Source organism: Artibeus jamaicensis, unplaced genomic scaffold (assembly GCF_021234435.1).
Source record: "Artibeus jamaicensis isolate MK-2021 breed Jamaican fruit bat unplaced genomic scaffold, CSHL_Jam_final contig_3126, whole genome shotgun sequence".
Taxonomy (NCBI): Eukaryota; Metazoa; Chordata; class Mammalia; order Chiroptera; family Phyllostomidae; genus Artibeus; species Artibeus jamaicensis.
Genome location: NW_026521723.1, coordinates 6,967,107 through 6,980,511, shown reverse-complemented (window position 1 = coordinate 6,980,511; position 13,405 = coordinate 6,967,107). Strand labels below are relative to the sequence as shown.

General features: G+C 39.3%; 1 protein-coding gene across 1 annotated transcript in view; it reads left to right on the top strand.

Annotated features, from left to right (window-relative positions):
• MORC1 (MORC family CW-type zinc finger 1) overlaps window positions 1-13,405 on the top strand; it is a 154,328-nt gene that overhangs the window by 83,818 nt on the left and 57,105 nt on the right. The window contains exons 15-17 of the mRNA XM_053663122.1: window positions 2,922-3,050; window positions 6,581-6,683; window positions 11,325-11,463. Coding sequence (XP_053519097.1) covers window positions 2,922-3,050; window positions 6,581-6,683; window positions 11,325-11,463 — 371 coding nt within the window. The remainder of the gene's footprint in view (window positions 1-2,921; window positions 3,051-6,580; window positions 6,684-11,324; window positions 11,464-13,405) is intronic.

The following is a 13,405-nucleotide window of genomic DNA, read 5'->3' as shown; positions in this document are numbered from 1 at the left end:
TGAAGAACATCTTTGCCAGATTAAGTATGTTTGGTTGGCATTCTTTTCTTTTTTTTTCTTTCAGCCCTTTGATTCTATCATTCCACTCTCTCCTGACTTGCAAGTTTCTGCTACAAAAATCTGCCGAGAGACTGTTGGGGCAGGGAATTTCCTTGCATAGGAGAAATTATTTTCTTCTTAAGGAGGACTATTTTTCCTACAGACTGAGTAACACATAAAAGAAAGCAGAAGCTGATATGCTACATTTTCTCCTACTGCCTTCCCTCCGGCCCACTTGCTTATCTGCTCGCTGAATCATCTGCCTAGTCTTCAGGGTCCATTCCGTGGAAATCTGTTTTAGTAACACCATACACACAATTCAAATCATGCATGTTGGACTAGCTTTAATCTCAAGAGAAAAAGCCAAGGTTTCATTGGCAGTTAGAAAAACCCATTTTTGATCTCGAGTGTAAAACTTTATTTCTTTGCCCCAATACTTGCCTCAAGTAGTATAATCTTCCATCTGGCTTGGGCATGAGGTGTTTGAGGTAGTGAATGTTTTAGTATCTGCCTTTGATAGCCAGCAATCCTTTAGTGACATTTAGTCCTGTAAGTAAACATTACATTCTGTGTGTCAGCTTCTGAAAACAAGATCTTAAATGTCAGCACCATCTTCAAGGATGTCACTGTCCAGAGGGGGTAACAGGCACAAAGTAAACTAAAATGCAGTGTGTAAGTGCTGTAGCAGTGGTGTGGTCACAGAGCATGCATCACTCCACCCTGAGGAGTGTGTGTTTATGTTTCCAACATCCTTGTACTTCCCACTCTTAAAATGTTTTTGTTGAGGTTCACGGTTGACATTCATTTTAGAAGTTAAGTGTGCTGTGTTAACAGGCTTAGCACATGTTTTCAGGGAGACTCAGTATTTCGCCTTCACTTTATCCTGAACAACTTATTAATGAGGTATTTTCTCAAGAGTAGCAACAGTAGTTTTAGGGGCTTCGTAGTTGCAGGCTACTGAGGGCACTCTAGTTACAAAGCACAGTTCTCTTTTGAAAGGCACAGTCTTTGGGAGAAGTAACATTTAGAAAAAGGACATGCACGATGCAGCAGCAACTTAAATTTTTGCAAGATTCTGTAGTTTTTAATGTACTATCACATTTATTCTTTGTGGTAAAGCTGTTGGGCAGGTTGTTGGAAGCACTCATTTTATGTGGTTTCCCACAATTACACAACTAATGAGTGCCAGAGATAGTACTTGAAGCCACTTTTAACTTTTAAAAGCACTTTAACCAGACAGAACTTTGTAACTTAACTTAGTAAGAACTGAGTAGTTCATGTGGAAGTCAAAGAAGTCTCCATGAGCCCTGACCAGACACCAAAGGGCGTATCAGGACTCAGTGTGCAGCAGAGACATGGAGTCTGGTCTGAGCCCAGACTGAATGCTGAGCAAAGAACAAAAATAGGAAGGTCTGAGTTTAGAAAAACCCAAGAAGCAGAATCCAAATGGAAATTTAAGATGAGAACTGTTAGGGATTTTGAGGAGAGGCAGTGGGAAATCTGGGAATGTGTGAGGCCAGCTTTTAGCTCAGCTCAATTGTAAACTCTCTTTGAAGGCCGAATCCCTTCCCTTCTGGTCTTCCAGGCAGGGAGCATTCTCAATCTAAATTTTAATGCAATTAGTAAGGTGTAGGGATGTTTATTTGTATTTTGCATGAATTACACAGTCATATGGTGAGGTTGATGTGTTGCTGATCCTATCGCATTTATTTTATTTCCAAGATTTATATTTTAGAACTTCACTTTTTGAACTTCGTTGATGATATGTTCTAGATCTGCAATATTTCAAGTGCTCAGTGGCCACATGTGGCTAGTGGTTACCATATTGGACAGAATGGTAAACATAAATGCTTTTTAAAAATGTGTTGCAAAGTAGTACATGTACATATAATAATATTTAAAGTATTTAGAAAGTAAAAAATGAAAACATCTCCCCGTCTCTCTCAGCCTCTGTTTCTCCAGTGGTATTCACTACTAAAAAACTTCTTTCAGGGAAAAAAAGTATCTGGCAAAATTTTATATGTGTATGCTTTCTGTAAATCACAAAATTGATTACATTAGGCATGCTATTTGACATCTTTATAAAAAGTTAAAACTGTCTTTGATAATACAACAGTATATTTAGCTCTAATTCTCTGTTTTAAAGGTTTCATTGTTTGGAAATGAAATTTATTCATTCCATATTCTAGGCTTTTGGGTTGATTCCCTTCTTTATTTTTTATATTTGCTATTCAAATATTGCTATAATACATATGGCCATTGTTGAGCATGTTTGTAGGGAAGACTCCTTGAGCTACAATTGCTTAGTGGTCCTTCATGGCAAGTGCTGTTTCTAAGCAAAGAGGGAGTAGAGACTCTGGCGTGAGGGCAGGGCACAAACAGTAAAGACTGATGGAAAAGGGAACCAGGGACAAAGTAAAGGTAAAGAAGCTCTAGCTCTGAGAGAACATCGTAAATATTTGTATCAATAGTGTTAAGGGCAGCCTTTAAGGTTACTCAGTACCATCCCTCCTGGGAGTACTTAAGAAAAAAGTTCTAAATATCAGTGTATTTTATTGCAAAGATATATATATTTGCAATATATATATAGTTTATATGTATATAAACTACTATTATGTTTAGTTTTATTATATATAAAAATATTGCATATTTACTATATACAGATATACAGGTGGAAAATGTCATAAAATACAAGCAGAAAACTAATTTCATCCATACTCAGAGAAAACCATTAATACTTTGATCTCTTATTTCCGTGTATTAGTTTTCACATAGCTGAGATCATACTGTACATACATGTGTTTATGTCTGTACTTTCCTTTGCTTATCATCTTAATCTTGTTGATTTTCTTTTATTACTCTTTGCCTGATTTGTTTTTTAGGTAATAGAAATCTAACATTGTTTTGGAATGAATTTGGATACCAGGATGACAAGGACACAGAGAGATCTTTAGATTCTATTCAATATCAAAGAAAACAAGTCATGGCCATCCCATTCATGATTCAGTGTGGTGAGTGTTGAATTTGTTCTCATTAGCAATCACTTAGTGAGTTTCTAAATATAGAAGTCACCACATTCATAAATGCACTTGAGGGAGATAGAGGTGTGTCAGACCTGATTTTTACTTTTGATGAGGTTAAGGTCTGGAAAGGAGGTTAAAATAACCATGAAAATAATTATAATAGGGATGAAATTAAGTTAAATGATATAAAAGCGGAACAAATTTTTTTGAGGGTTAAATGGGGAAGAAGAAGAAATTGAGGCAAGGCTTCATGACAGAGGTAGCCTTTACCATGATTGTTAAAATAGAATTTTGATAGGCAGAGATGTAGCAGGAGATAGGTGTTAATGTCAGGTGTACATTCAGCTAAAATTTTGGTGGTGGAATAGTAGAAATAGTCACTTTTCTATTTTTAATACCTAGTACTGTGTTAAATATGGGGTCTGGCACAAATTAACACCCCTTTTTAATTATAAAATCATAAGCATGTAATTCTGTAACATTACAATATCACACTCAAGCACACCATATGATATTTTAGGCGAAATGCTCACGTTGCTGTCCATCTTATGCCAGACTTTCACATACCCTACCAATCCCATTTAAACAAGCCGTACTTCTGCTGGATCCCATATATAGTTGGTTCTTAGTACTTGACTATTAAATGAATGAATGATGAGTAAATAATGGACAGAAATATCACGTCAAATAAACATATTAGAGGGCCTGAATGCCAAAATAAGTAGTTTTTACTTTGATAAACAATGGAGAGGCATTGGACATTATTCAGTAGGAGAATGACTTCATTGAAGTCACTGAGCACTTACTGTGTTCCTCTGATACAACATCTAGCCACTATACAAAGGGTTAGCGAATTAAAGACACTCTCTATTATCTGCAAGGAATTTCTGTCCTGCAAGGGATCAAAACTAACAAATAAAGCATGCAATGTTATTTAAAATGTTGTAGTTGTTTACTCTGTGCCAAGTGAATACCTTCCTAACCTTGAGTCTGGGGTGGTTTGTAGGGAACCATTTTGTATGGCATGGAAATGTAGCTCAACCTCCACATGGAAAACCATTGGGGTGCATGTCGGCACACAGGACCATGCCTGTGGAGAGGTTTTCTCATGGGGAATCAGGCCTTCATTGTGCCTACGCCTCTATGAGACTTGCTTTTGCTAAAACTCCCTCGCTCTGAATTGAGGCAGAAGTTCTTACTGTAATTTCCTAAAGTCTGTGCTAACCCTCCCCAGTTTGGAGTGTCATTCGTTCAACCACTTTTTCTCTTCGTCTGCAACATCCTTCTCTTTGAAGTAATTAGCAGCATTCTTTCCTTTGTTATTTATAAAAGGTAATCACCTGCAACAAACCTGTGCATAGTAAATAAGGACTACCCTCCATGTAATGTACCCAGAAAAGCAATAAAAGCCTGTTCAGGCAGGGGTCTCTGGCCTCTTGACGTCTCTCTCTCTCAGAGAGTGGCCATGCCCTCCCTTTTTCTCCACAAGACTTCTGTTGTTCATGTGAATTTGTTCACTAGCAGCCACAGAATTCACGGATCCTGCAGGCCAGGATCTGCATCAGTGGTCCAAAGAGGACCTGATGGGTCTGATGTGTGCAGGTATGAGCAGAATCCAATTTCCAGTATTACAGAACCACATGAAACTGGAAAAATTCCTTAATTTCTCTAAACCTCAGTTTCCTTATTTATAACATAAGTTTAGTATTTAGAGCTATGTCATACTGTTTTGTGCAAATAAAATGTATTAACACATGTAAAGTTTACTAAGTGTTTAGGATAGTGTATTAAGGTTCTCTAGAGAAAATTAATAGAATGGGTAGGTGGATGGGCACACACTATGTTCTATATTATATAGAGGTATCATATATGTAATATCTACTGTATATAGTAGATAGATATTAATTATAGTGAATTGACTTACATGATTATGGAGGCTAACAAGTTCTAAGATTGTCAGTCAGCAAGCTGGAGACCCAGAAGGGATATTGGTTTAATTCCAGTTAGAGTCTGAAGGCCTGAGAACCAAGAGACCCAGTGATGTAGTTCTAGCCTGAGTGTTTGACAGATTCAATACCCAGGAAGAACTGATTTTTTAAATTTGAATCAGAAGACAGAAAAAAAACCCTAATGTCCCAGCTGAAGAGGGTCAGGAAGGAGAAGTTCTTTTTTGCTCTCAAGAGGGTCAGCCTTTCTTTGTTCCATTTAGGCCTTCAACTGATTGGATGAGGCCTATCCACATTAGGGAGGGCAATCTGCTTTACTCAGTCTACCAATTCAAATGTTGATCTCATTCAGAACACCCTCACGGACACACTCAGAATAACGTCTGACTAACTATCTAGATACCCCCTGGGCCAATCAAATTGGCATAAAATTAACCATCACAGATAATGTATAGCATTGTTGGCTTTTATCATTATTATGTATTTTAATCCTTTGTGACCTTTTTAGGTAAGGACAAATATTAATCTCTTCTTACAGATGATGACTCTGAAAAATGGAGACATAATTTATCCATGATTATAGATATACTAAGTGGTAGAACTATTCAGGTTCTTCACCACAGTTCATACTGCCTCTGTTTTAGATGAACAGAGAGTAGAGTTTACCTAAGAGCTATTAATTATGTGTTTGGAAGGAATTCAGGATTACCGTTCAGAATAGCCTGGGGATAAGGTCATATGGTTTTTGTGCTGCCTGACTTATTTCACTTAGCATAATGCTGTCCAGTTCCATCCATGCTGTTGCAAAGGGTAGGAGCTCCTTTCTTTCTGCTGCATAGTATTCCATCATGTAAATGTACCATAGTTTTTTGATCCATTCATTTATTGATGGGACCTAATCACCAAAACAAATAAGCAAGCAAAATACAACCAGAGACATTGAAATTAAGAACAAACTGACAGTAACCAGAGGGGAGGTAGGAGGGGATAATGGGGGGGAGGGGAAGGGTTTTCAGGGACATCTATAAGGACACATGGACAGAGCCAAGTTGGGTGAGATCAGGGGTGAGAGGTGGGGATGCTGGGGTGGGGAGGAGTGGTGGTGGGGAAATGGAGACAAAGATACTTGAACAACAATTTTAAAAAATGTAAAAAAAAATGAATAGTTTGGAGAGGGTGGAGTGCCTTGGTCCTAAAAGCAAGGAGGGACTGAAAGGCAGAAATGGACAATGAAGTCAAAGAAAATAGGAAAGTCAAGTCACTGGAAGTCTTCATGTGGTTTATGAAGAGGTGGAGAGGGATCGATTAAAAATTTTAACTGAAAGTAGCAGAAACCAAGTGAAAGGAACTTAAGCAATAATAACAACAACAATAATTGATTGGTAGTGTCCTAGGTTAGTTCACAGAATCCTAGCTTAGTCTGCAAAGTGTAGTGGAATATGATCAAGGAGTCACTTGTCTTTGGCTCCGAAGGTACCTCATACTTTTGGTATATGCGACCTGATGCCTTACTATGATGGACTCACTTCTGACCGTGGTGTTTCCTGTGTGTGTCTTTGTTGTGATTGTCAGATCTTTGCCTGAAATGGAGAGTCTTGCCGCTCTCTACTAATTATCAGGAAAAAGAACTTGACATCTGGATCTGTGCTGATAATCCTAACCGCTTGGAGAACAGGTAACTTTGATAGTTTTCTAAAATTCTTTATCTGTTTTTCAATTCCTAAAATACATATGTATGGAACTGGAAAAAGTCAGCTGCAGATGCATTTTAGCTTAGTGGCTGTCGTCCCCAGACTTCCTTCTAGCCCCCTGCCCCCTATGGAAAGAGATTTCATCTGTGTGTTTTTTCATCAAGATAAAAGAGACCTGCATGTAATGCTTTGTAAAAGCTGGGTGTACAGCTCTGTGCTTTCAAGGGCAGGAGACTGTGACTGGAGTTTAAGAATTCTGCCCTTCAGTTCGTTCTCACAGAGCATAAGGGCCTTATCATGCAGCAGTTTGATCCGGAGGGTGTCTCCAGGGGGCCTGAACCCTTAGACCACGTGCTTTTTCTGTTTAAGTCATATATTGATTTCATTGCCTTGTGCTCTTGGAGGAAGAAGTTCAGACTAAAACAGGAAAAAGACCGATTAAATATTGATGAATGTGTTATTATAAGCCCTTTTAGACTCATTCTTTTTCTTTCGGGGAGGGAGAAGAGTTAGGATACCCCTTTAACAAAAGTACTCCTAAGTCAAGCATTGCTTTTCTGTGGCGTTTGCTCCTACTCCTTTGGCCTGAGTAAGTCAATCAATACTGGTAATACAGACATTAGGGTAATAGCTCTTGTTGGATTATTTTTATTCAGCCTTGAAAAAAAGCAAATAAAAATTTTAAGAAAGCAAACATTCAGAAACTGCTACTAAAGCCCCAGCCACTTGCAGTCCCCAGGTTAATCACATTTAGAATCTAAGAAAAAATGTCAGACGATAGGGGTCTTAGATTGCACTTTATCCAGGGTTTTTTTTTCAGTTCCCTTTTCTTGGTTTACAGCAGAACCTTACGTCCTCCTCCAAATGAAATTTGCTTCAGACCCAAAATATATAAAACAGATAAAAGCAGAAGTGTCCTGCTTCAAACAGAAGGTTGGAGATCTGGGGGCCAAAGGCTCCATCCACTTTACATTTCTGTTCCCCGCTTTCTACAAAAGGTCTAGAGATTCAGGGAGCTTATAAAACACTGATCTAGTCTCACTTCTTCATGTTAGAGGAGTGAAAAACGAAGCCCAGATGGTGGCTAAGAAACCCGTTCATGAAGCCACTAGCCAAGGTCTTTCGATTCCTAACCTGATTTCAGCCCTAACTTGGAACTTAAATTTAAATAGGAATAAAGCGTTGGCCTAGTTTCAATATTAACAGTCTGATACATAGTGTTTTCATTGTCAGCGTAACTATTTTAAACGAGGCATTGTTTAACAGAAGGTTTTTGTTTTTGTTGGGTTTTTTTCTGTGTGGAAAAACCCGTGCTTGAAAATGTAAATAAAATTGATGTATGCCCCAACCCTCAAAAAATAGTTAATCATGCCGACCACTTACTGTGAGCTAAGACCTTTTCATACGGCGTAGCATAGTGCTTTAGAGTTCAGCCCCTGGGGACAGGCTGCCGGGTTGGACTCGGAGCTCCCTTAGCTGTGAGACCTTGGGCAAATGTGCAGTTTCTTTTTAACTCAGTTTTCCATCCCCTAGAATGAGATGTAATAATAGTATCTTTTGCATCTTTTCTGGGTCTAGCCGAACACATTCTAAGGTCAGTCTGCCATGTCCCTGGTCACTGAGGGCCCCTTGAAAACAGGCCGGGAGAATTTTGGCCCCTGTCCACAGATCTAATCATAGAACTGGGAGTCTGTCCTCTACAGCTTTCCCTATCTCTAAGTGATCGTTACTTACACTCTTACCCTATTCTCCTTGAACAGTGGTGATGCCTTCAGAGAGCATTGCTTCAAAGCTGCGTTAATTCTGTCTCTTTTACACATCAAAACAGTGCCACTTGTGATGACAGCCAAGATAAATTTAGCCATGTTGACAGGGAACTGATGGACCTTAAAAGTCTAAAATGCAGAAAGTCTTTTTATGTCTGTAATTTCTTCTTAAGTTCTTGAGTCTTTAAATATATGGACATAATTTTGACCATCTGCATTTTATATCCGCTGACAAGATTATGACAAAAATACACTTAAAGTGACAGCAAGAGTTTTAGGGGAGATGTAAAGAAAAAATTCCTGATTATAAAGGCAGTTACATAGGAGTTGACACTCCTTTATGGGAGATCGTTGACAGCAAGTAGATAGGGTGGTTTTGGGGAGAAGAGAAACTGATCTGATGACCTCACTCACTCCTCTGATTCAGTGTGGTAGGCTGGGCCATGCACACTTTGAGAATATACCACGAAATAGACTATTATTAGACAAAACCCTGAGGAATATGTGCCATTGGATTGGGGTGGAGTCCCATGAAGTTGGTGTGTTGAAGTGATAAGAAATGGAGCATCGTTATTTATTAGGCAGTGTTTGATGAATGGAAGGACAGAGCACTGGGGTGAACAGTGGCATTATCTGTATTTACAGAAAACACGGTTTATTGTCAGTAGTTAATTGCCAGTTGTCAGCAGGGTTAATGCCAGTGAACAGCATTTGAATACACAATAGGTGTAACCAGAACTTGGGTAGCAAACATAATAATAGCTCTCTTTTACACAGCAATTACATACGTTATCTCATTTCATCTTTACAATAACCCCATGACTTTCTCTGCTTCTCAGGAGAGAAAACAGCGAGGCTAAGAGAAGTCCCATGACTTATCTAGGGTGCCTCCCTAGAGCTGAAACTTAACGCCACGATTTTGAGGCAAAACATGTACTCTTTCTGCTGCTTTACCACACCCACTCTCCGAAGACATCCTTTACTCTTGAGAAAGCCTCATTCCAGCCTATTCCTTTATGGTGGCACCACACCCCATTTTACAGGTGGTGGTCTCAGAGTTGGTGGCTCAGGCTGGCCAAAGTGGAGCCCATTTTTCCAGACCCCTGAAGCCTATTTTTGTTTTCCACTTTAAGCATGGAGGGAGGTTAGACATTTTTGTCACGGTACCCAAGGAAGAGCTGTCAGTGAGCTTTCGTTACATTCAAGCTCTGTATTTATCTGCATTGAAAGCAGGGATCACCAGCAGAGTAAAAATGACTATCATTTGAGCAAAAACTAGAAAAGTCTGAGTTTTGAAAGGATATGCAAAAATATCTATGGCTTGAATTGTATGTTAAAATTTAATTTGTTTCCAAAATTTTTTTTGAATACAAGTGAATGAATCTCACTTTAATAAAAATCCTTGTGGTTTTTCTTTTCTGAATAAGAACTGAATGCTGCCATAAGGTTCCCCTCCCCCACGCACTGGCAACCTCGTAGGTGCTGCCCCGCACATGTCTTTTCTCAGCTCCGGGGGGCGCTACGCGTACAGTAGGTGTCTGCTGATGTGCTTTTCTACCCCCTTTCTTTGAAAATAACAATAGCAACAAATACTATATGTGGGTGGAATTGTATTTTTTTTCACCGTAGTACTTGAATTTGATTGTATGGTAGTTCTCTGTTAGTGGGGGCAGGAAATATATAAGAGAAATCGTGGGTTTGATGTGCTTCACATTTCCTGCACTATTTCAGATGGGAGAAGGCCCTCTTTCTATTCTCAACCTCCTCCTTCCTTTCCTCGCCTAATGTACATTTGTACATTTATTTTGCCCTCTCTCTCTCCTTTTGGTATGTAAATAATAGAAAAACCCATGTTTAACACAGACTCTAAGAACTGACCTTAACATTTTGACCTTAAGGGCACCTACCCAGGTATGAATCAAAGCCATGCCCAGTGGGAGCTGAACCTCTTATCCCTGCCAAGCCTTGATACTGAGGTGAACAATATAATCTCTCAATTTTTCAACAGCCTGGCTAACTTAGCTCCCAGAACAGAGTCACAAAACCAAAAGTAGGGGTGGAAAAGAGCCTCCAACCTTCCAAATCATATGTCTCAAAAGTCATTATTGTTTTTTGTAGCTATAACAAGGGAAGCCCTCTCTCACAGCCTGTTATTGTCATTTACACACAATTCTACTTGATGATATAATACATGTGCTAACCCACCAGTGATTAGAAACAGCCCATCAGTAAAGCTGGGAAGCGGAGTGATCACCAGCAGCAGCAGGCAGCTGACAGGAGCAGGGAGAGGAGTCTGTGGAAGCAGGGGGCGTGCCACTGGGGGCTGTTTAGCAAAAGACTCTGCCCTGCCCCCAAGGCTGTCAGTGAGCACATTTTATCACAGCAGTCACTAGTCTTCACAGTGATCCTGAGTCACTGTGCAAAGGATCCGTGAGTCCCACAGGCCAAATTATTTGGTGTATTGTGGACAGACATATGGCTCTCTGTCTCTCATGTTTTGGGGGGAAATGTTTAACAGGAATAAGATATGCTTTCATTAGGTAAAAACATTTGTGCAAAAGGTCTCATTCATGATAATGCAAGGTAAATGAAGCATTAGTAAATAATGAAGAGTCTCTCATTCTGGTAAATACATATTACCTTTCGCACTTTGCATTAAGCTCTTTTTTCATGCAAATTGGAGGTTTAAGGTCATGTATTACCTAAAGTTGTCAATACAGTGCTCTTCTTTCATATTCAAATTTCGGATATAGGACATAATGAGAAAGTCCTTATGGAAGTGAATAACCTTTTACAGACAGTGAGTAGTTGTGTATTTCCTCCTCATGTTGTGACTTCTTGTACGTGCTGACCGCAAAGTTGTCATCAGAAAGAATGCCTGCCTCCTATCCCCCTGGGCACCATGAGCACAGTATCGCCATCAAAATATGAGAAAGACAAGCAACTTCAAGAGTCAGTCCAAAGGTATCACAATCGCCTGGCAGAACAGCAGCCGCAAGTAAGCAGTTATTAATTCTTTCCCAAGTCTACCCTGACGCTCAAGCTGTTGGTTTCAGCGTGCAGATTGACTGATGTGGTGTACCCAGGTAAAATGTTCAGCTTCTTTTTTCTCTCCTTTTTTGTCTCCTTCTTTTAATTTTGGATCTAAGGACTGTTCTAGAGGTGAGTGTAAGTGCCCCAAGGGTCCTTCCTGTCAGGGAGGAGAGTTCTTAGAAACTACTGTACATACATGTGATACCTAAGTCCAGCTGCACAGTAGTGCATGTGAGGAATGGGGGAGTTTATTTCCTTTCTGCAAATGCATGTAGAACCTCATAGAGGTCAGCCTGCATGTTAAAAAGTCGAGTGGTCAAGGTCACTGGGACATGGATCTGTCTGACTCCAAAAAATAGGCTCATTTTATTTTTTCCTTAAAGGTGTATTTTTGAGGTAAAGAGTTGTTCTTTTAAAAAAACATTAGCCTGTTAATACAGAAATTCAGAATCATATTTAATTGTTAAGAAAATGCAATAAATAAAACATTACTCTCAGTAAATGTAGGTAACCATGACAATTTCAAGTGAAGGAAAAGGTGGATTTAGAAATAGTGTTTTAATCTCTGATCTAATAGTCATTAAATTTCTGTTTACTTTAAAGATTCAGCACCCAAATTTAATATTTTCTAATTGTATAGCATGTCACCTTCCTCAAATGGAACTTGAGAAGGTCAGTGACCTTTGTCTACACGTCTGACCCTTCTGTAGATTTCAGGACATGAAATGCTCATTCAAATAGAAAACTCTTTTGTGGAGAGGGAGTTAAGACCTCCTAGACTTAATGCCGTATTATACTGTGTCTTCGTGGGCTTTCACAAGGTGATCTTTCTTTTTCTACCCCAGTTTCCTTTCTTTCCTCTCCCACCTTATTCGGGATCTGCCTGCAAATCAGCTACCACCTGGATTCACAGCCCGAGGAAAGCTGACCCTCCCCTTTTAGTCTGGAGTCTCAGGGTTTCTTTAGGGAAGATACTGAGAGTCACTCCGGAAACACATTCTCCAGGGCATTCCCGGTGCCCCTAAAAGCAGCTCAACTTTCTCCAGTTTTAGAGCTTGTAGTCATGGGTTTGATAACAGGTCAGAAGTAAAGGTATTGCAGCCTGCAGTTATTTTTATAAACAAGTACGTAAGGTCAAATCTTTCCATTGTGGAATGTCTTAATCTGTTCTGTTTCTTATTTTGATTACCGCTCTTTGTAGCTCTGTGAATGCATTCAGCATACCCTGAATTGCTTGTTATCTTTGTTGGATTATTTTTCTCTATAAAGACCAGAGCTGACCCTTGGAAGTAATAGTGCCAGTCATAAAGTTTTAATTACATTTCTCTTTGTTTAAGATTGGATGTTTTATTCATTAGCGAGGTAGAGATATTGATGGTAGCTGATGGAATAATAGATTTGGGCTATCTATTCTGCTTATTCTTTTTTTTTGGTAGCTGATTTTTTCCTAAAAAGTTGAGCCAGGTTTATAGATTCAGTCTGTTTCAAATATAAGCAAAAAGTTTAGCAGTACTCAAGTAGAAACTTACTTCCACCAGTTCAAAGAACACAGACCTCTCACCATTTTCTCGGCCCCTTATTGTGAAAATAAGCCTAGCATCTCGTCATCAGGAAATAATTAGACACATGCCATGTAACGATGGTTTGCCACCTCCTGCTGCCTCTCCCTGCTTCCTACTACCAGTGCCCACTTACCCATTGACCAGACCTGTGGAACTAGCATAAAAATGACCTAAATTTGGACACCCCATTTCCTACCGTCTTCTCCAGATCTAAAAAATGAAGAGCTGACTAAGTAAATCAAAGACCTTCTGAGACTTCCAGTCGCTGGTTTTGTGGTTCTGTGGTTTTTGTCACTAACATGTGGGAGGTATTATTATGGTACTGGGATCAGAAATCAGCAGCTA